We start from the raw sequence: 24243 nt of genomic DNA on the forward strand, positions 1-24243 counted from the left end.
AGATCTCTACTTCTGCCACCGAGTTCTCATGTGATGCTGGGCAAGTCACATAAACCGAACATTTCACAGAGGGGTCACTAACTCTGTATTCCTCATTTTCAGGTCCTTGTAATCTCAAATTGAGCATCCTAAGTGAGTGGACACTTTTGACCATGCTATCTTTGTGCCTCAACTCCTGTTTTGTAAAATGGGGATAATACCGTTCTCTCACCTCACGGGACTGTTGTCAATATTAATATTTGTGAAACACACTGATGCTATAGTGATGAGCACCAGATAAAAATTCATAAGGAAATTAAGAATTCTGTCTCCAGAGCAGGGCTTGATTAGTATAAAACATGGGGCCACATGCTGACTGATGGTAAAACAGAATATTTAATGGCTGCCCATTTAGTGATCATTGTCCATCCTGTGCTCTGAATGAGGCAGGGATTCTATGGAAAAAAATAGTATATGATCGTGTAATTTAAGACTAATATTGCATACGCAAAGGGCCAGATTAAGCTTGCACTGGCAACATAAACTCAGGCATTTCCTAACTTTTGAGTGCTTGATTTTGTAACCTTAATATTTTTAATGTAGTTTAGTGTGCAATTAAATTTAATTTAAGATGATACTTTATTCAATTTAGAAACCTGGTTTGTTTTTTCTCTAAAGCAGTGATGGCAAATATATTTACCCTCAAGTGGCTAAATGAAGACCATACTAGAGAAATTACAAAATGTCTTCAATGGACCCCTTTATTGGCAGTTTGTTTTAGGCAAATATCAGTAATGGAAAAACTGGCCCAAGCCTCAAATCATTCCCGAGGTGACCTGGATTTTGAAAATCTTTTAATTATGTTGTGAACTATGCCTAAACTTTTTAGAATGTCCCATTACCAATGTTGTGAGATTTAATTTATTTTGAGGTGGGCATCCAAAAGAATCCCAAGTGAGAAAAACCTAATGTGCGCACACACTATATTTCACTAACCCACTCTGCAGAACATTAAATGATACACAATCCCAGTACTGTACTTTGTCCTAAACAGTGCCTTCTCTTTGTTACACAGTCATCTAAATGAAGCAGGATAAACATCCCCTAAAAACTTGAAATGGCTATCACCATTACAGGTGAACATGAGGCAAGGCCTGCAACTCAGATTAAACTGATTAAGAGCTTTGTTTTGAAAAGCTGATATTCCAGTTGAATCCTGAAAAAGAAAATGCAGGTACTGTAACATGGGATTTAAGAAAATACTTCTAAAGCTAAAATAAGGAGACATGAAAATATCCTGTATCTACTACCAGGATGTCCCTTTTATAGGGTTGCCTTCCAGAATTTTACAACAACATACTCAATGAAAAAGATATCAGGAATAAATTCCTCGAAATAATTGGTTTTGGAATTCCTCCCTCACCTAAACCAGTTCCTTTTGGGGCCTAAATAACCTTTGGAAAATATTAGGTTATGAAAGTTAAAGGATTTTTTACACATTTCTTTTCAACAGTCATTGGATTTACTGGATAATTTCCACTGGCCATTTGTTTGGTTTGCCCATTACACCTGAGTGAGATTAGGTTAACAGGACTAGAACCAGATAAAATATAGATTAGAAAAGTGTCAGCTATTTTGTTCTAGGAAATCTTTCTTCAAACTACAACCCTTCCTTTTCTCTTGTACCAGAAAAAATTCATGTAATTGCAAAGGTTTGCTTTTTTTTATTATTCCATTAACACTCTAAATTACAAATGTGGGAAGGAATTTTCTAGTTGAAAAAAATGTCACTATGCTTCTGCCTAAATAAGAAAGCATTAAACTTGACTTTTGTAATTTCAGAAGATTAGTTATTCCCTCTGATTATTTTTAAAATTTAGTCTAGTACACTCTTGAAGAGCATGGCTTCCTTGAAGGGAAGAGAAATTAACTTCAATTTTGATGGTGAATTTGTGTTTCATTCTCTAAACCACAGAGCTTTTCTAAAAATTATAGCAGGATACATGCTGTTTGCAGCAAACTTAATAGCCTTGAGAGGATGCACATAGAAAATTAAGTGTAGGTTGACTTGAAGACATATTTTTTTTGCATTCCAAAGGAACATTTATATCTTGTTATAAACTACTTATCCAAGAACAAAATTCATTTTAAGCGATAAAGAAAAAGTCAAATATTATTTAAAATGTAGTTGGGAAAAGTTGTTAACATTTTAAATACTGTACAGGAACAAAAAGCAACCCTAGCAATCCACCCTAATATAGCCTAGCAAATTGATTTAAATTAGATATATTCAAAGGTTTTATCTGACAAGTGGCTAATATAAAATAGCATTCATCAGTTCTGTCCTTCACGTTAGCTTTTTATAACATCTCTATCTGACTAGTAAGCCCATTTTATCTTCCCTCCTCCCTTTCCCTAGACTATTGAGTGGAAAGGGTTGCACAGATAAAACTCCAAAACAGATGGATGATCATCTTATTGTGGTGGAGAACAGAGACAAAGATAAGTCAGGTTTCAGAGTAACAGCCGTGTTAGTCTGTATTCACAAAAAGAAAAGGAGTACTAGTGGCACCTTAGAGACTAACCAATTTATTTGAGCATAAGCTTTCGTGAGCTACAGCTCACTTCATCGGATGCATTCCGTGCTGTAGCTCACGAAAGCTTATGCTCAAATAAATTAGTTAGTCTCTAAGGTGCCACAAGTACTCCTTTTCTTTTTAAAGATAAGCCAGTTTTAGAGCTACTTGTCCAAACCTCAGATTCAAAATTAGGATACTTGTAAATGTTTGCTGATGGCTGTTGAAATTAACTCTTCCTGGCAAGTTATTTACTATAAAAAATTAATTAATTTTTCACAGTAGGAAAGATACAGTATGATTTTGTCAGCCCTGGTGTGGAAAGGAAACAGAGGAAAATATTCCAAAGCATGGACCAGTAGACAGGAAAATGGCAACATTCACAACTTGTTTAACAATGTTAGACATGTCTTCTTCTCTGTACTTTCTAGATGAAATCACATGAGACAGAGGTAGAATCTTCCATCCCATAGTGAATACCCAGTGATCAATCTTGTGGCAATGAGAATGTGGTTAAATGGAAAAAGCGGCTGTTTTGTCAGATCAATGAAAAGCAAATCAAGGGAGGCTTCATCTTAAAACAACAACAACAAAAATCTAGTCCTTAAATGGTTAATGTATCTGGTCATGAGAAAGATTTGCTTCTAATAGAGCAAATTTGGCCATGGAGCCCCCACTACCTCCACAAAACCTTGTTTACAAATGGGATCATTGCAACTCAAAATGAAGCATATTAATGGTAGTAAATGGGATTATAATTTCTTGTGCTTGCTCCAAGTTCTTCATTTGACTATCCTCAGCACCTTCACCCACCATATCAAAGGAGAAGAGGAAGAAATGCTGGACATGGTTTTAAAACACAGGTGGGAAACTTTTTGGCCCAAGGGCCACATCTGGGTATGGAAATTGTATCGCGAGCCATGAATGCTCACAAAATTGGGAGCTGGGGTGTGGGAGGGCTCCGGCTAAGGGCATGGGCTCTGGGGTGGGGCTAGGGATGAGGATGAGAAGTTGGGGATGCAACAGGGTACTCCGCTCTAGGATCGAGGGGTTCAGAGGGTGGGAGGAGGATCAGGGCTCGGGCAGGGGTTGGAGGGCGGGAGGGGGTCAGGTTCTGGGCAGTGCTTACCTCAAGCAGCTCCCAGAAACAGCGGCATGTCCTCCTTCCAGTTCCTACGCGGAGGTGCGGCCAGGCAGCTCTGCGCGCTGTCCTGTCCGCAGGCACCGCCTCTGCAGCTCCCGGCCAATGGGAGCTGCGGGAGCAGCACTTGGGGCGAGGGCAGTGTGCAGAGCCCCCTGGCTCCCCCTATGCGTAGGAGCCAGAGTGGTGATATATTGTTGCTTCTGAGAGACGTGTGGAGTGGGGCAAGACCAAGCTAGAGCGGGGCAAGCCCCAGACCCCCACTTCCCGGCAGGAGCTTGAGGGTCAGATTAAAATGTGCGGAGGGCCAGATGTGGCCCACGGGCCATAATTTGCCTACCTCTGTTTTAAAACAAGGTCAGTAAGCAACTGCATAGCTATTTTGTGTGCAATTACTGATTTGTATTCAAATGACCAGTTCCTTTGGCATGCACAATTATCTGATTTGCATATGCCATTATGGTAACTCTGCAGGACTAACAAAACAAAAACTTCAGACCAACAAATTGTAAAGCATATCCTGGCTCACATGATCAAAATATAGTACGGACTGAGGCACATGAGGATGATAGTGATCTTCCAATGGATGACTGCAAAGTGTCATTACAGATGGTGCAACTGAACCCTTTTAATTATTTTTTCCCTCCCTTGCTCTGCATCTGTATTGCTAGATTGAAAAGGATCATGGAGACAGAAGCTGGAGAAAGAATGCAAGCACATATATTAGAAACAGAAAAATAAAACCCAAGCCTAGGAAAGCCCTTAAGCATATACTTAAGTGCGGCCTAGACACCCAAATGGCTGACACCTTATGAATGTATATAGTATTTTATTATAATAATAAATTAGATATAGAGGGATCCATGCAATAATGTTTATTAAGAGTGCAAACTTCAAGACAGCAACAGTAAGTTGTAATATTCACATGTTCTAAGGGGGGGTAGGAGTGGGGCCCCAAGGAGTTAAGTACACAAGATATTAATGTTTTTAAGCATACAGTAGGATTCCAGAATAGTGTAATTTAGTCTGGAAGATTAGTCAAAAAAAAAAAAAAAAGACACCAGACAGAAACAGCAAACCACTACACATCTACCTTTACGTGTGCTATTTATTAAGAGTTTAGGAGCACCTAGTGCAGAGATAAAAAAAAGCTGCCCATGCAGGTCATCACAGAATTCAAAAAGGACTATTATATAAAGGCATTTGTAGAACACTTAAACGGGATACCATTACTCTTGTGCAACTGACATCAATGTCTTTTTTTTTTTTTTTTTTTTTAAGATTATGCTTGGTAGTGACAGTAAAAATAACTCTCAGAAAAAGGTCAGGAAACCAAAACTTTTGCATTGTTTCTCTCTGTTCCTGACAGCAATAAACACATTAAATTAGATGGTTTTATTTCTACTGTCATAATAAAGCAGCAATGAAGTTTGAGATTAGGCAACAGTTTAAGACAAAATCACTAATTCATTTAGTTAAGAAATTTGTGCACAAACCTGGGAAGCAAAACATGCACCCAGATAGTCAAAGAATTTTTCTGATACGCTGCAAGGAAACCGACAGGAGACAGGTTAATTATAGGATGCCGGTGATTTAACAAGTTTCTGTTTAGGGTATCTGGGAAACAAGATTAGTGCAAATGCTGAGAAAGTCTAGAAAGGTACAGTCTGCATATTGTTTTAAAGGAGTGGCCAGCAGATCAAACAGGTGGAAATACTACCTGGAAGTGGCTGCTCCTTCGAAGGAAAGAACTAAGGATTAAAGCCTCCCAATATAGAGGATGAGTAATGATCAAGCATGGCAGAAAGCATATCAGCCTTTGGAGGAACCTTATTTTATTTGAACTTCTTTTTAAATAAACCCAGCCAGCACTGTTGAGGCCTAATAACCATTAGAGTGTGTGTGAAGTTCATTCCATTAGCCGGTCTAGGGAAAAGTGAGTCATCTGCATTGTCCCATTTCATTTGAAGCATGCAGGGGGTTCAAAAAGTATAAAATTGTACACAGTTATGATAGACAGATATTATCTGTGTCACAGGCAAGCTTTAAACATGCTGTCCAAGCATCAGTGTTGCTCACATATTAGGAAAATGCACCCATTTTCATGGAAATCATAGCATCAGAGAACTGGAAGGGACCACAAGAGGCCATCTAGCCCAGTCCCCTGCACTCAAGGCAGGACTAAGTATTATCTAGACCATCCCTCACAGGTGTTTGTCCAACCTGCTCTTAAAAATCCCCAATGATGGAGATTCCACCACCTTCCTAGGCAATTTACTCCAGTGCTTAACCACTCTAACAGTTAGGAAGTTTTTCCTAATATCCAACCTAAACAGCCCTTGCTGCAATTTAAGCCCATTGCTTCTTGTCCTATCCTCAGAAGTTTAGAACAATAATTTTTCTCCCTCCTCCTTGTAACAACCTTTTATGTATTTGAAAAAAGTGTTATGTCCCCTCTTAGTCTTCTCTTCTGCAGACTAAAAAAAACCCAGTTTTTTCAATCTTCCTCATAGGTCATGTATTTTAGACCTTTAATCATTTTTGTTTCTCTTCTCTGGACTTTCTCCAATCTGTCCACATCTTTCCTGAAATGTGGTGCCCAGAACTGGACACAATACTCCTATTGAGGCCTAATCAGCACAGAGTAGAGCAGAAGAATTACTTCTCATGTTTTGCTAACAATACTCCTGCTAATACATCCCAGAATATTTGCCTTTTTTTGCAACAGCATTACACTGTTGACTCATATTTAGCTTGTGATCCACTAGGACCCCCAGATCCCTTCCCGCAGTACTCCTTCCTAGGCAGTCTTTCCCGTTCTGTATGTGTGCAACTGATTGTTCCTTCCTAAGTGGAGTACTTTGCATTTGTCCTCATTGAATTTCATCCTATGTACTTCAGACCATTTCTCCAGTTTGTCCAGATCATTTTGTATTTTAATTCTATCCTCCAAAGCACTGCCAACCCCTCCCAGCTTGGTATCATCCACAAAACTTTATAAGTGTACTCTCTATGTCATTATCTAAATCACTGATGAAGACATTGAACAGAAGCACACCCAGAACCGATCCCTGCAGGACCCTACTCGTTACGCCCTTCCAGCATGACTGTGAACCACTGAGAACTACTCTCTGGGAAGGATTTTCCAACCAGTTATGAACCACCTTATAGTAGCTCCATCTAAGTTGTACTTCCCTAGTTTGTTTATGAGAAAGTCAGGCTAGACAGTATCAAAAGCTTTACTAAGAAGTCAAGATATACCATATCTACCGCTTCCCCCCCCCCATCCACAATGCTTGTTACCCTGTCAAAGAAAGCTATCAGGTTGGTTTGACACAATTTATTCTTGACAAATCCATGCTGCCTGTTACTTATCACCTTATTATCTTCTAGGTGATGGAAATGGATCGCTTAATTATTTGCTCCATTATCTTTCCGGGTACAGAAGTTAAGCTAACTGGTCTGTAATTCCCTGGGTTGTCCTTATTTCCCTTTTTATCGATGGGCATTATGTGTTATAATTATGTCTAATTGTACAGCATTCAAATATTCCTGTTTACATGTGTATTTAAAAGAAATATAATAAAACTGCAAATATTTAAAGTACAGAGTATGCAGATTAATTTTCAGTGGACAAATTTCCTCTGCAGCTTTGACAGTATCAGGGGTCATTTACTGCTAGTGCAAACTGAATTCATTAACAAATTGCTAGCTAATGAACAGTTAGTATATTTATTGTTTTTGTTAACCAAATTAAGGTTAGTTGATCTAATTAGCAACTTTCCTATTTTAGTAGATCTACGTAATAAAAATCACGTTGAATCCAATTTCTAAAACCAACTTACCGCCAGTATTAATCTTTCTTTCCTAACAGATTCTTTGGCAGTGACAAGCAGAAATTTTAAACCCATGTACAAAGGCAAATCACATATCCAAAATGCAGAAAGTTATCCTATTACTGTGATGATTTCTAATTTTCTAACACAAAAGCCATCTAGATCACTGCTTCTCTTCTAAGCCACATCATACAACTGACTGAATGAATGAGAAATCAAGGATACGTGACCCCAAAAAAGAGGGCTGTACTTAACCATTACTATTTGATCACTCAGCAGCAGCAAAACTAACTAAGAATTTTCCCTCATTCTCAAATTAAATATTTTTCACGATAAATTACTATTTTATGGGAATCAGGGAGAAGTACTAATTGAAATTTATGTTGTATGCAATATTGCTACTGCTTCTCATCAAAATAAATAAAACGCGGTATATTACTTTTTAAATGTTGACTGAATAAGTAGCATAGTAGCAAATGTATCTTTTACAAAGAGATATGAATAATTTAGAGGGCAAATAATTTTCAAATTAAAATTAACACCATTAAGAAGCAAACAGGTCTTGTGCATTATCTGAGGATATCTAGAGAACGTCTATCATTTTGCTAACCACTCAACAGATGTTACCATTGATCCATACAAATTGAAGGTACGAGAACATTTATCTTGCATAGAAAGAGAAATTGTGCATTCAGAAAAAGGTATTAATTAGGTATTTTATCACCTGCCCGTTCATTTACATGTAGTGCTTGTTAATTCTGTCCCCAATGCAATATTTTATTAGTCAGGAAAAAACAGTAGTCCACCGTCTGCTAAAACAGAATGATATGTTAAAATCACACACACAAGAGCAGTGTGACTGTATGAACAATGGTTCTGAATCAAATACAGGTTTTACTTACCTTCATATGTTTCTAATATATGTACGGTGTCACCTATTTGTAAGGAAAGTTCATCTGCTCCCCTTGCATCATAATTATAGAAAGCTAGAAAGAGAGAATACTGTTATTAGCACACAGAAAAACAGCATAATTTTCAAGCTACTGATTTTTACTTCTACAAGGAATTTTCCTCCAGGGCAGATTGGAAGAGGCCCTGGAGGTTTTTCGCCTTCCTCTGTAGCATGGGGCACGGGTCACTTGCTGGAGGATTCTCTGCTCCTTGAAGTCTTTAAACTACGATTTGAGGACTTCAGTAGCACAGATATAGGTGTGAGGTTTTTTGCAGGAGTGGTGGGTGAAATTCTGTGGCCTGCGTTCTGCAGGAGGTCAGACTAGATGATCATAATGGTCCCTTCTGACCTAAATATCTATGAATCTATGAAAGTGACTTTACACCACAGTCAACCTCTTGACCCAATATTTTATACTGGCTTTATATATCTTCAGTACTATTCTAATCTACTACTTCTTCAAATCATAAGACAGACCGAAAAAAAAAAGCCACAAGTCATCTTTGTAGAACTGTAACATTTCACCCAGTTTCTAACATCACAAATTCAAAACATCACAAATATTTTTGCAATTATGTCTCAGATTTGTTATTTGAAGCAATACATTACTGTAAATATAATTTCCGATTTGCTTTTTTTCATAAAAATATGTACATCCTAACAAAATATGTAAAATACTTTGTGTTAGCCTCATGAGGTTTTGTAATTATGGTAACTACCATATATACTCGATCATAAGCTGGTTCGTTTATAAACCGACCCCCCCCCCCAAGATGGATAAGTAAAAATGGTAAAAACTTTCATAAGCCGACCCTATATTTCAGGGGTTGGCAAACTTCGGCTCCTGGCCCATCAGGATAAGCCGCTGGTGGGTCAGGACATTTTGTTTACCTGGAGCGTTCGCAGGCACAGAGCCCCTCAGCTCCCTCTGGCCACAGTTTGCTGTTCCCAGCCAATGGGAGCTGCGGGAAGTATTAGATATTCAATGATTTCATAGAGTTTAAAATCACCAAATTTTGGTGTAGACCTGTTTATAAGCTGACCCCCGCTCTTTGATGTGTCACTTTTTTACCAAAAATATTCGGCTTATGAATGAGTATATACAGTATATTATTTTGTACTTCATTGTCATCTTTATAACAGCTTTATTTAGATACACTTGTAAACTGTTTAGAAAGCTTGATTTATGAATTTTAAAACAAAGCACCTTAATATTACTAAAATACTAATGGACAATCCGTGTCTCAGGCCACACACTAACAAACTACGCTTTTATTGCATCAATACTATATCCTAAAAACAAAAACCAGGATTAAATAATTGTGCATACAAATTAGGCACATTCATTATTAGCAAAAGGTTAGTTATGAAAAGCAGAGGGTATGAAATTTTGAGTTAAATACCTTAACCCTCACCTGATTTGCGAGAAAAAGCCAGTATCCCTGATTCTATTCAGGTTCTTACACTTCACCCATCACTGGTATCAGATTGTCTGACAGCAGACCAATGTTGCCCTATAATTACCACTAATCCAGAAGATTTGTCAAACAATAAAAAGGAAACATGTATGTGCATACAGTGAAGTGTTGGGTTTTTTTAAAATCTGCTCATGTAAGCCCGACTTGGACTTAAAAAAAAAAAAAATTACCAGGAGTGTTTGTTTTCACAGAAATTTCCAACAGTCCCAGATAATTGTACCTAACATGGCAGATTACAGTAAATGGTGAAGTGCAGTATCCAAGTATTCACTTGCCCTCAACGTTCAATTGACAGCGTCTTTGGTCACACAATTCACCATAAGCAATAAGGGACTAGCTGAATGGAGACTTAGTGCTCGGCAAACTGAAGCGTGAATCTACCTCGTTCTACTTTGCCACACACTAAATGGCCACGTGGATCCTGCTACCATACGCTAAAAGTTCCATAATGCACTCATGGAACTTTTATTACATGGAAGCAAGGCAACACAGCCACTTCAGTGCACAGCAAGCTACAGCGCTGTATATTCACACCACAACTTGCCATGCACTAAATTAGTAGAGATGTCCATGCTATATTCAGTGTAAACAGTTGACAGTCGTATAAAAATAATTGATACAAGAAAAAAAAAGGGATTGCTAGTGCAGAAGTTCTCTCAAATCATATTAGACTACAAATACATCTAAATATATTCTGGTAATACTTTCATTTATTGGACCTCCTTGTGTACTGTAATCACTCTGACAAGTCAAGAACCTCTCCCCCCTCCATATAAATCAGTAGTTTCTCAAATGAATTTCGTATTTTACTGTCTGCATTTAAAAATTAACAAAATGGCATCATAAACCTATACAATTCATTAGCATAGGATTAGCCTATTGTAACTGCATTCTTAGGTCTATCTGATTCTTGGGTGGACTAATTAAAACTCTAAACCAAGAATCCAAGCAATTATATTAAACATAACCCACAATTTTATCCAGATTCAAGCCTCACAGTGCATTGGACAGAGTGAATCTCAGGGGAAAAGAGAGGAGCTCTAGGTCATTGGTCTACAAGTGATGTCTGGGTAAGATTGAACGTTCTTCTAAAAACTATGCTCTAGGAATTATTTTGGGGAAGTTCTATGGTCTGTGTCATATAGGAGGTCAGACAAGAGGGTCACAATGGTCCCTTCTGGCCTTCAAACCTATGAATACCAGCAGTACAGAAAATTATGCAAAAAATTATAAATGTTTGCAAAGAAATTCCATAAATATGAAGTGATAAAGATACACAAGCCATGTAAATGCATCAATGTCAATTTAATGTCATTTTATTATAATTTGTGAACTCCAGCTAGTAGTTTACTATAAACAGTTGCAGGATACATAGGTGGGCTGTAGGATTCTAAAGTCTCTGCCCAGTAAAACACCAATGAACCCTGTACCTGTGCAAGTGTATACCCAGATTTATCTTACAAAAAATTGTACAAGCTATGCACCTACAGACCCTGATAAAAAATGTCCCTAAAATGAACACTGGAAGTTAACTGCTGTACATTGCTGAGGCCCAAGGGCACTGCTGAGCTTCACATGACTGCATGAATACATTGTTCATTATCTGCTGGACCTCATTCCTGTCTGACGAGTAATTTCAGAAAGATTAATTGTTTTGATCAGATGTACAGTGGCAAGATGTTCCAATGACAACTCAAAGAAAAAAATTCAGAAACACAATTAAGTAAAACATGACTTTACATCAATTATTTAGAAATTATAGTAGGTTTTTTGAAGTGCTAGCTGACAAAACGAGTGAAGTCTTTTAAGCTGTGATTTTCTGAAATAAGATCGCCCCCCGTTTTTGTTTTGTTTTTTCTTAGCAAAACTTGAAATAAAATAGTTGAACCGTTGTTGTTTTGCGTTAAACTAGGGATTCCAACAAGAATACATTTCAGACATCTGGCATCTCTGTGAATTCCACGATAGAGCGATCTTGTAGAACAATGCATCCCATGCAACAGATATGGTTTCAAAAGTTGTAGGAGGCCCAATAGCTACCAAAGTGAATACAGCAGCTTTATCAAACAACACTGTTGCTCAACATGGTAGCGTCATGACTGAGGATATTTCAAGAACAATTGCTTTCAAAACTCATGTTAAAAATTCCCTACTTAGCAATACAAAGTGAAGAAGCAACCTACATCATTGGTGAAGAACAGAGTCTAGGGTATGAGAATTCTGTATCCAATAGTTCCCTTCAGGAAGGCTTACTATTTTATAAAGCTGTGCTGGGACACACACAACAGGGGAAAGTTCATTTAAGACATTTCAGGAGGTAAAAATTTCAGTATGTGCCAGGATTACTTTTCTGCAATCACATGGATTGTGCCATAACCAAGACAGGTAAGAATAAAGCCTGGTCACACAGATCCAAAACATTGAACTTCATGCCTCAGGGCTTTATTTCACACACTGCCAAGATCATGCTTTTAAGAAAATGCCTGAAAACCTGCGCCAAATTCTTGATTAAGCTGTTAAAATACAGAACTTTATTCAAGACTGAATGCTCAAGCTCTCTCATTGCTCTATTATAGCTAAGATTCCCTTCAACAAAACCAGCAAATGTAAGGAATTTGATAATCATGATAAAATGACAAAGGCCAGGCTCCTCATATGGCTTCACAGCCCTAGACTCCAAATATGAAAAGAGTGTGTGCTCCCCAAGGGGACAATCTGTTTAGACTACCTTTTTAGAGCCCTTCAGAGCTTGCCAGCATCAAAGCCCTTATTCCCCCTTTTTTTAATTTTTAATATGAGTATCCCATTGGCATGAATCTTATTGCTCCGACTGTTTTCCTTAATCATTTCTGAAAGAATCAAAACATGTTTTTCACAGCAGTCAGCCATTTATCACCCTGTCTCTGTTAGCTTCCAGATACACTGTTTCAAGAAACAAGTCTAACTGTTGACAATAAAGTTCTTAATTACCCTTTGAGATTTTGATATATTCTTCTTTTTTTTTTTTTTTAAGTTCCACTTTGATACATTCAGAGGAGCCCAATACGGGTTGCTTTCTCAACTGTCCCATTGGACACCTTTTGTTCTGTGAAAGGCGGACTTTAGAGTTAGCAAATGAAATGCTAACAACATATAAATCAACAACATAAAATATAAAACCGAGCAAATAAGGAACAGCAGACATGACACCTATTAGAGGACTCTGAAGGAATACAAGAGATTGTTTAAGGTAACAAAATAAAATGTTTCAATAGAACTGTCACAAAAATAAATTGCAGACTTTTACTGGAAACTAAGCACTTCAGCAGTATTTAATGTAAACTTTAGGGAACAGTATGGTTCTACTAACCCCAAAAACCAGACAATTTAATTTAACCTTAAATAAAATTTTCACTTTTTCATTAAAAAGAGAAACCTCTGCTAAATATTTGAAGTGGAGCACTTTAAAAACATAATTGCAATTCAGCAAAAGTATTCCAAGAAAAAACATTAACACTAATTTTTTGAACGGTACTGAACAGTGAAATGTTAACAATGAGTACACATCTTGTTTCCTAAACAGCAGAAAAAGGGACACTATTTGATTATGAACCATCAGAAATTTTCCAGTTTACCTGTGTTCCCAGATTTGTACAGCCCAATAGCATATTTTTAAGGCTTAGGTGTCTAACATTTAAAACTCCTAAATTAAAGTGACCTGCTTTTCAGATCTGCTGAGCACTCGTGTAGCTCTGACTGAAATCAAAAGGATTTGTGGGTGCTCAGCATCTCTAAGATAAAGATGTCCTGATATTTTTCCCTTTGGAAAATTTTTGTCTTGATATTTTTCCCTTGGGCTTAACCATAGGCACCCAAGTCTAAAACCTTTGGATCAAATGTTTTCCTTTACCCATCTAAATTAGACACATCCTGACTACCCATTTCTCAGGCATCTCAACTAAACAATGTTAATAGGACATAAAGCACATGTGGATAGGAATGAAAGACATTAAAACCACGTCTTCTCTCTCATGCAAGTGAATTCTCTGCTCATGAAAAGTGTCAACTGGCAGTCCTGTAAAATGAATTATTCTGTTTAGCTACTGATATTACAGAGGAAGAAGCACTGCAATCCATCCCATCCTTCCCTGCCAATATGCTCAACTCAACCTGACAGGACCACCTCCAGGCCTGAACACAGCTCTGCCTAGATCCTGATTCAGTTCTTCATCTCTCTGAGATGCAGAATGAGAGTAATAATTAGTGCTGATTGATTTGAACACTCATCTAATAGGCAACCTCCTGTGATGACCAACTACTTTCACAGAGGACACTGAAGAGTCATCAGATAGTAACTGTCCGTCACATCATCATTGATGCGGGCTGAATAAGGAGCAATGACCTATGAGTATTGTACAAAAAGGATGAAATTAAAAATCACTTTAAAACAAGCATGTGAAAATGTACCTGTAGCATGCAATTCAGCCAGGTTTTCTACTTGCAGTAGCGCTAACAGGGAGTAAGATAAACATCTAAAATAACTGAAAAGAACGTTTACCAAGCACTATGGTTACAAAGCAAGATTTGGTAAAAAGCACTCCACATAAGGGATCTAAAACACACTACAAAAGGATTTTAAAATGTACATTCGAAAAGCTGCCAAGCGTCAAAAGATTCCCCTGCAGAACAGATACTTAATCTAAGTCAGTGGTTCTCAACCAGGGGTATCTGTACCCCTGGAGTACTTAGAGGTCTTCCAGGGGGTACATCAACTCATCTAGTTATGTGCCTAGTTTTACACAGGCTACATAAAAGCACTAGTGAAGTCAGTACAAACTAAAATTTCATACAATGACTTGTTTATAGTGCTCTATATACTATACACTGAAATAGAAGCACAATATTTATATCCCAATTGATTTATTTTATAATTATATGGTAAAAATGAGAAAGTAATAGTGTGCTATGACACTTGTATTTTTGTGTCTGATTTTGTAAGCAAGTAGTTTTTAAGTGCGGTGAAACTTGGGGATACAAAAGACAAATAAGACTCCTGCAAGGGGTACAGTATGCTGGAAAGGTTGAGAACCACTGATCTGAGTGGCTGGACACAGTCTGAGGACAGATTTTTATGTACAGTAAGAGAAACAACGCTGTTCTATTTACTATACTCATTAACATTTTATCCATCGCACTAAAGTTATTTATTATGAGAAAAGACAAAAAACTCTTCTGATTAACAAGATACGAGCCCAGGATATTTGAAAGTCACTTTGGGTCAAGGCCATCCAAAGGACTTGGCTGGGAAAAACATACCAAAGGAGTCAGGAGTGACGTTAGAAATCCAGTATTCAGGTGAGAGGAAACAAGAAAACGAGCAATTTGTGGCCTCTAGCTCTAGGTACAAGAGCACATGGCATCATATTGATGATGTGAGGGAAACAGAGCTTAACTCATAGGAAGAAACTTGAACTAAAAACCAGTTAGTTACCCCCTAAACCTCCCCCAAAAATCTGGGGGGACAGCATTTGAAATGTACAATCCTCACTTGGACCAACAATGGACGGACACCAATCTTGCCTGAGCAGGGAAGCCTTTTTGGAAGGAATACAAGCTGGATCCTGTACAGTTCCAGGCAGAGAGGACTATTAGCCTTTGTATTCATGACAAGGATGAAGAGAGACAATTATTATTTGAAGTCTGTGGCCTGAGCTATAACTATCTAGAAGGCTAAAAACGTCTTTTATAATTGTGTCTATAAACAAAGTTAACATGCAGAAACATACACCTTGTTTTCAAAGGTACTGAGCACCCATAGCTTTTATTGATGTCATCTGGAGTTGCAGGTGCTCAGCACCTTTGCAAATAAGGCCTGTGTTTTCTAGAATGACCATATTACGAATATTCTCAAATACTGACTTGCAGCAGATAGCTCATAGCCCATTTCCAGTGTACTACTAAATGTATCCACTGCTGAAACTGAAGATAGCAAACCTTATCAAAATAGGAACAGCACGTCACAATTTTAGAGGACACAATGATGAATAAGAACTGCTCCTGTTCTTGAGATCTGCATTAACAAGAACAGTTCCAGATGGATTTAATAATTTTCCATTACCTAGTTGATATGGATCTGCCTGTGGGCTGAAGAGCATTCAGTGAATATGACAAACTACCCCAGTGGATCTGAGAGCTTCAGTTATATGATTTAATGAACCACGCAACTATGGTAAGGGAACAGTAAACAAAATGAACTAAAGTCAAAAGGACAGAGAATGCCCTCCAAGCATCTCTTATATTATTGTGTGTGAATGGGTAAAAAATATCTGTTTTTAAATATGCATTTCAATTGAAATGGCACTTCCTTTTCTTCATCAGTGCCTGTTTTCAGAAATAATGACACAGTGACCCTATTCCAGCAAACCCCACCTTCTCCCCCACACCACCAGAAACCAGGCTTGAATAAGTACTCAAGTGTTAGAACCAAAAGATTAGCATGGGCATAAAGAGACTATTTTCTCAACTCTGGGAGGAGAAAAAGGAACGAACAACAAATTGGGTGATACTGTAATTACACACACACACACAAATCAATTCTTTGTTAAAAAACACCTTAAAAATCACATTCATTAATCCGTGCATAATAGAAAAATGAGAAGTGCAACATGGAAGAATTGGAGCAAGGTGTATATGGGGAAAGGAACAAAAAACAAAAGTAATCAGTGAGAATCTCAGTATATACTGAAAGGACATTTCTCCCAATGGTTGAATGCAAAGGTATCCTAATATACCTCAAGATGTTAGGGTACTATATGTTCCCACGTTAGCTTTACACTTAAAAACCAACACCCATTTGTTTTTTAGCTTCAGGAAGACACAAATATATTTAATCGCCACCACCCTTCCTTCACATCTTAAAGACAAGGGACAAAGGGTATGTCTACACAGCAAAGAAAAACCCACAGCTGGCCTGGTCCAGCCCACTCGAGCTCATGGGACTCAGGCTGCTATGTAGACATACCCATGGAGATTGTAACTTTATCTTTCCATAAAAGTCAAATACAACTGAAAGCAGGCAAGAACTTACTACTACAGTTGATGGCTTTCATACACCCATTTGTACACCCACCATTCTACTCATCATTCTCTTAAAATTAGTGTTCACTTACACCACTACCACTAGACAAGCTTCAAAATAAAGTCTAGTGATAAAATATGCCCTGGAATAGAAAAAAGTTACTTCTACAGTACATCCAATAAAGTGATCATACTCATTATCCTGTGGTCAAGTAGACTCTGCAGATATCCATGATCCTCAGCAGCTGCCTTTCAATAACTGAAGTCAGACAATTTCGCACATTTCTTCATTCCAGGTTTGGGCTGGGATTTCCAAAAGGAGCTTAAGGGAGTTAGGCACCTAAATCACATTGAAATCCAATAGAATTAGGGCAGTTAATTCCATTAGGTTCTTCTCAAAATTTAAGCCTTAAAAAATAAACCAGAAAAGAGGCAGAAAAAAGGGAGAGAGGATACTTATTTTCTAGTCAAGCTGCTTTCTTGTTCTCTCTGTATTTACTACATTAATAAGTCCATGTCAACATTAAAAAGTTACATTGACCATCATAAACTGCTGAAATTACATCCCTTGTGCATGTTCACACAACACTCCTTGTGTCGGTGGAGACCATCCACAGTTGGAGTTCTAACATTGACAGAGAGAGCAGTTCCCCGTGGGTAGCTATCCCACTGTTTAAATCATCATCTTCTCCCACTATGAGTTCTGGGAATGGATCACAATGTATCATGGGGGTGGGATCCAGCCCTCATGACGCAGTTTTCTCCATCCAATAATTCCAAGGGCTTCCAACTGCATTTCACACTGGTTTTCAACAGCCCCTGTAATGTGCCCTTTGTGCCCGCCATCTCTATCTGAAAGCATGGATCCTGAACTGCTCACCAGTCTTGTGATAAGTGTTATGGACACAAATGCGGCCGATCCTTCAGTATTTCATGAGATGTAAATCTGAACAGGAATCTGTGCTGCCTGCCCTGTTGTGTGCCATGGAAAGAAACCATTCAAGATTGATGCTGGCATTCAAGAGCAGCTGCACACATTAGACTGTCGCTATTGGGCTCAGGAAACAAGCACCAAGTGCTGAGATCGCATTGTGATGCGGGTACGGGGGATGATGAGCAGCGGCTGCACAAAAATGCATATGCACAAAGCCACCTTCCTTGAAATCTGTGTGGAGCTCGCCCCTGCCCTGCAGTGCAAAGACACCAAAATGAGAGCTGCCCTAATGGTGGAAAAGCAAGTGGTGACCACTGTGAGGAAGCTGGTAACTCCAGACTGCTACCAGTCAGTCACAAATCAGTCTGGAGTTGGGAAGTCCACGACGGGGGTTGTGGTGACCATTAATCGTCTCCTGGTATGAAGGACTGTAACTCTGAACAATGTGCGGGGCAATAGCTTGCATGTATATCCCAATTTTGGCCCCAGACCATCTTGCGATGGAGCACATTAACATACAGGACTGCTTCTCTATGGTATTGCAGGTGCTGGTGGATCACCAGGGTTGTTTCACTGACACCAACGCGGGGTAGTCAGAGAAGGTCCATGACACATGCATCTTCAGGAATACTGGCCTGTATAGAAACCTGCATGCAGGGACTTTCTCTCCAGACCAGAAGATTCCAATAGGGGATGTGGAAATGCCCATAATGATCCTGGGAGACCCAGCCTATCCCTTACTCCTGTGGCTCATGAAGTCATACAGCGGAAATCTTCACTGCAGCAAGGAGCACGTCAACAGGTGCAGAATGACTGTAGAATGTGTGTTTGGCAGATTAAAAGGGTCACTGGTGCTGCCTTTTTGGCAGGTGAGACCTCAATGAGGAAAAAATTCCCATGGTCATAGCAGCCTGCTGTGCTCTGCGTAACATTGGTGAAACCAAAGGGGAAAGTTTCCGCAGGGGTAGAGCATTGCGATGGACCATTTTCCACAAGTAGCGGGCGACTGAAGCTGAAATCACACAACTGTGGATAACTGAAGATGCAAGGGTGCATCTCCTGTATGCGTGCAGCTTTAGACCAGGTCCGTATGCTGCTCGCCTGTGTCCTGCTTTGGTTCCTCCAGAAGTACTTACCAATTGATGCGGCAAAGTTTCCTACAATGAGGCAAGAAACAAAGCAGCTCAGCCAAGGAACCTTCGGCAGAGGATTGCAGAGTATCTGCAGGAACGTTTCCTAGAGATCTCTGTAGAAAATCCCTGGGAGATCTCGGTGTGCATTAACGAACTCTTACACAGGGCCCCACTGCATAGCTGCACCGCAGAATACAAAGTAGATGCAAACAGTACCTAGTGTTATTAATTTCGATTCCTTCTCCCACATGCACCATGTAGCAAAATAAAGGACACTTCTACCTCACGTAACCATGCGCTATCAAAGAAAAATGAGTACTTACTAGAGTTCCCCTCTCCTGCTTCCGGCACACCAGAGCCAGACTTCTGGGACTCCTAAGTCAAAAAGTTGTCCTGGCTCGCCACGCCACCAAACAAGCCTGTCTCCTGTCCCACATCCTCCTCCAACTCGACCTCCTCATCCACCACTTTGTCCTCGGGGTTTACTCTGCTGGCCGTTGCCTCCAATCCCCCCGAAGTATCCATGGGGCTCTTGGCAGTAGAGATGGGGTTGCCACCAAGGATGGTGTGCAGGTCTTTGTAGAAACAGCATGTTTTTGGTGCCACACCAGAGCGACAATTGGCGACCCTTGCATTCTGGTACAGCTGCCTCAGCTCCTTTATCTTAGCACGGCACCGCTGAATGTTCCTTTCATGCCTCTTCTCATCCATGCCACGAGCAATCTGCTCGTAGAGGTCAACGTTCCTATGGCTGAATCAGAGCTGTGCCTCCACAGCCTCCTCTCCCCACAGACCCATCAACTCCGGTGTACGAAAGCCAACATGGTCAGCTGGGAAGATGTGATATTAGGTGTCCACACCAAGCAAACAGGAAGTGGAATTTCAAAAATTCCCAGGGTTTTAAAGGGGATGGGGCACATGCCTGTGTACTTGGCTGCATAGGAGAAGAGTAGAAACTGCTTACCAGAACAGTCATGATGGGCAGGCCGCATGTGACACGAATAGGCGAAGCGAAACACAAAGCTGTTTAGTCCATCTAGATAAAAAGCAAGACATTCCCGGACATCCACAATATTAATGCACTGTTATTCCAGGGAAGAGTGCAGCTTAGGGACAAACACAGGTAAATACACCACCTGATTCAGATGAAACTGAGAGACCACTTTGAATAAAAACTTGGGATGTAGTCACAGCATTACCCTGTCCTGGGAGAACTGAGTGTAAGGTGGCCCAGCTATAAGGGCATGCAACTCATATCTCCTTCTTCCTGAAGTGATGGCCATCAGAAGCCTAGTTTTCTGAGAAAGGAGGGCATAGGCTCAAATGGAGGGCCCATCAGAACTGCCAGAAGCATGTTTAGATCCCACAAGGGAACCAGTTCTCGGACTGGAGAATATAAATGGAGAAGCTCCTTCAGAAATCTCATCACCATGGCATTGGAAAAAACTAACTTTCCATGAGTTGGGGGGTGGAATGCTGGTATCACTGCCAAATGCACTCTCAGCAAACTGAGTGCAAGGCCCGATTTCTGAAGATGTAGCAGGTACTCCAAGATGGATGGAAGCCCCTGTTGGTTGGATCCTGTGGGCCAAGAACCATACTTTGGTAAGTAGGCTGACCTAGTGGAGAACTTCCTACCGTTGAGTAGGACTCAGACAGCCACTGAGCACTGCTCCTCCTCTTCATTAAGCCATGAAACTGTCACACTGTAAGGTGCAAGGAACTGATCACAGGATGGAGGGTGAGGCCCTGATCCTGAGTGACCAGATCAGGATGGAGAGGAAATGGTATGGGAGGTTGAGCCAACAGAGCAAGGAGGTCTGGGAACCAACACTGCCTCAGCCATGCTGCAGCAATGAGGATGAGTTTGGCCCTATCTGCCTTGAGCTAGAGGCTGACCTGTGGAATGATTGGAATGGGGGGGAAGGTGTAGAGAAGGGCCAACTGCCAGCTATAGTAGAAGGCGTTGGAGAGAGAGCCCAGGCTGAGGGCCCTCGAGAGCAGAATAGTAGAGACTTCCTGTTTTCCCTTATCACAAATAAGTTGATCGCGGGGATGCCCCACATTGCAAAGACAAGCCAGAGAACACTGTCCTTCAAGGATCACTTGTGGCTTAGAGAGAAAACCCTGCTGAAATGATCCACAAGATGATTTTGCAACCCCAGCAAATTGATTGCTATTGGAGTGAAGTCTTCTTCGATGCAAAATTGCCACTGGTTGACTGCCTGCAGGTAGAGTAACCTGGAAAGCACCCCCTCTTGCTTGTCCACATAATAAACATGGTGGTATTACCAGTGAGTATGCAAACTATTGTGTGTCTGATGTGGTCTTGGAAGGCACAACATGCATTGTTGATGGCCCAGAGTTCCAACACGCTGATATGGAGTGAGGCTTCCTGTTCCAACCACAGGCTCTGCACTCTCAACGAATCCAGATGCACCCCCCAACCCAGAGGGGAAGTGTCATAACTACTGTCTTGGTAGGAGAGGACTGAGTGAAAGGGAACCCTTGGCACACTTGCATGGGGACTCCCACCTAGGGAATCTAGGACTGGTGGAGGAAGATGAAACAACCCATCCAGAGGACGTAGGGCAGGGCAATAAACTGTCCTGAGCCACATCTGAAGGGGATGAAGTGCAACCTGGCCAACTAGACCACCTGCACACATACAGACATATGGCTCAAAAGGCTCAGACACATAAGAAGTGTCATGGACAGCTGGGATTGCAGACTGAGGCAGAGCTGATGAATTGCCTGGGAGCGGTCAATCAACAGGAGCGCTCTTGACCTTGTGGAGTCTAGCAGGATCCCAGTGAACTCAATTTTTTGAGTGGGGGCCAAGGTTGCTTTGCTATGTTTAACCTCAGTCTCAGATGGTCAAACAAATGCCATGTGGGGTAGACATGGTCAAGAACCTTCTCTCTGGAGCACGCATCAGCAACAAGTCATCCAGGTATGCGAAGATGTGAATTACCTTCCTCCTGAGATATGCATGACCACCACCATGCATCTGGTGAAGCTTTGGCGGGCTGAAGAGAAGCCAGATGGGAGAATATACTGAAAGTGGCGTTCCCCTACCACAAAATATAGAAGCTTTCTATTGGCTCAGCACAATGGCCACGTGAAAGTAAAGTGTCCTGAACGTCCAGAGCAGCAAATGAGTTGTTCTGAGACATCAGGGGAGAAGGAGGGAGATAGCCAAGAGAGTGACCACTCAATCTCATGAACTTGATAAATTTGTTGAGGCTGCGAAGGTTGAGAATAGGTCTCATCCCATCCTTGGATTTTAGTATCAGGAAGTACCGGGAATAAAAGCCGTGGCCCTGGTATTCCGGTGGAACATCCTCCACCACTCACAACTTCAACAGAGAGCTGACCTGCTCAATAAGCAGTGTCTTGTGAGAGGAGTCCTTGAAGAGGGACGGGGAAGGAGAACGGAAAGGGGGTGTGGATAGGAACTGGACTGCATAGCCCGATCTGAGTCTAGGAACTAGCTGTCAGAGGTAATCAAGTCCCATGTATCGTAAAAGCAGGCCAGCCTGTCTCCAAAAGGATGGGGGGGGACAGAGAAGGGGGAGAAATGACTGGAACAGTGCTCTGGACAAAGGAGTAAAAATGGACACTTGGTCTGCGCCAAGGAAAGATGTGAGGACTGTCCCAAGCTCGAGCCTGACTGCTTCCTCATGTGGGATCTCTCCCTCTTTCTAACGTAATCCCATCAATTCGGGGGAGGAAGGTTGAGCAAAGAAATGCTGCAGGCAATATTATCGCTGCTGTTGTGCCTCACAGTGGCGTCTTTGCACAGATGGCATATACACTCCGAAGGACCTCCAGGCTCTGGAATCCTTGAAGGTGTTATCCATCTTGTCCAAGAACAAGACTCAGCCATCAAGGGGAAAGTCCTCACTGGCTTGCTGCACATCTATAGCAATACCAGAGTTTTACAACTACCTCATAGTTACCGCTGAGACCATGACCCTGGCTGCAGTGTTCACAATGTCAAGGGCAGGCTGCAGCTTCCATTTCCCTACTCAATCCTGCCTCTAAGGGTTTTATACTCAACATCAGCAACTTATCTGCTCCTGCCTTCCTCCTTCTCTTGGCTACAAGAATCTGTCTCCTCCCCTAACTCTTATCTTCAGGTGTATAAAGTAACCCACCAGGTTTCAAAAGCTCCCATGCTGGCAGTCTGTCGCTTTCTCCACCTCCTTGTAACAACATGGTGGAGGCAGGAGACAGCCCTAATAGTAGCTCATCTCCACTGCTGCAGATATATCTGACATTAACCTCACAGAGGCTGGAAGGGCAGGGTTTGAGGATGCACTATTCTGACAATACCTCTTAATGTATGTGATAGAAGGACTTGCGGAAACCATTTTTTAAATTTCTATTTAGTAAAAGCACTCATCTGAAAACTCTAGGCTAGCACAGTGCCAACTCTTGACACTCCAGAAAAGCCAGACTGCACGGACTCTGGGGCTGGACTGCAGCCTGATTTGGAAGGACGGGGATCCAACCACTTGCCAATTAGCTGAAAGTGTCAATTTCCCCCACTCATACACACACTGGGTGCAACTAAGCCCCACTTAGCCCCAGCTAGCCCCTCTTTACATGCCATTCAGGGGATGAAACAACTGAACTCTTCCTCTCTGACACAGAAGCTTGGCAAGCTAGGTAACTGTAGTTCTAACACCAGTACACTTTGCAGTCTTCCCTTTATGTGGCTGCACAAAATCCAGTGCCAAGAAAATCTGGCTACATCAGTGTAAGGTCTTTGTAAAAAAGACAATTTTAGCTCCTTTAGATGATGGGAGATGCCTGAAACACCAACCCCCTACAAGTTTTTCTCTCCCCATTGCAGCAGGTCTCTATTGAAGTGAATACAATTTTGCAAGAAGCATGGCTTTTGCTAAGTATTTCTATACCAGTGCAGTAGTGAGTTTAATGTGCTAGCTATATTTTAATAGTCATTTCAATTGACTATAAAAATACAGCTCTGCATAATAAAGCTGCTGTTGCACTACTGCAGAAATACTTAGCAAAAAAATGGCCCCTGCAAGATGCTACTCACTGCAATAGGGCAGGGCAAAAAGCCCAGAGCAAGAGGGGAAAAAAGGGGTGGTGGCAGCAAGAAATTTGCATTTTCCTTCTGTCAGTC

The 24243-nt window shown here is 40.7% G+C and overlaps 1 protein-coding gene across 2 annotated transcripts in view; it reads right to left on the reverse strand.

Annotated features, from left to right (window-relative positions):
- The window catches only part of DOCK1 (dedicator of cytokinesis 1), a 552328-nt gene that overhangs the window by 500468 nt on the left and 27617 nt on the right, over positions 1-24243 (reverse strand). For both annotated transcript variants that reach the window (XM_084632948.1, XM_084632949.1), the window contains exon 2: positions 8435-8518. In XM_084632948.1, the coding sequence (XP_084489074.1) occupies positions 8435-8518 (84 nt within the window). The remainder of the gene's footprint in view (positions 1-8434; positions 8519-24243) is intronic.

This window comes from Lepidochelys olivacea (genome assembly GCF_965140295.1).
Source record: "Lepidochelys olivacea isolate rLepOli2 genome assembly, chromosome: 7".
Classification (NCBI taxonomy): Eukaryota; Metazoa; Chordata; order Testudines; family Cheloniidae; genus Lepidochelys; species Lepidochelys olivacea.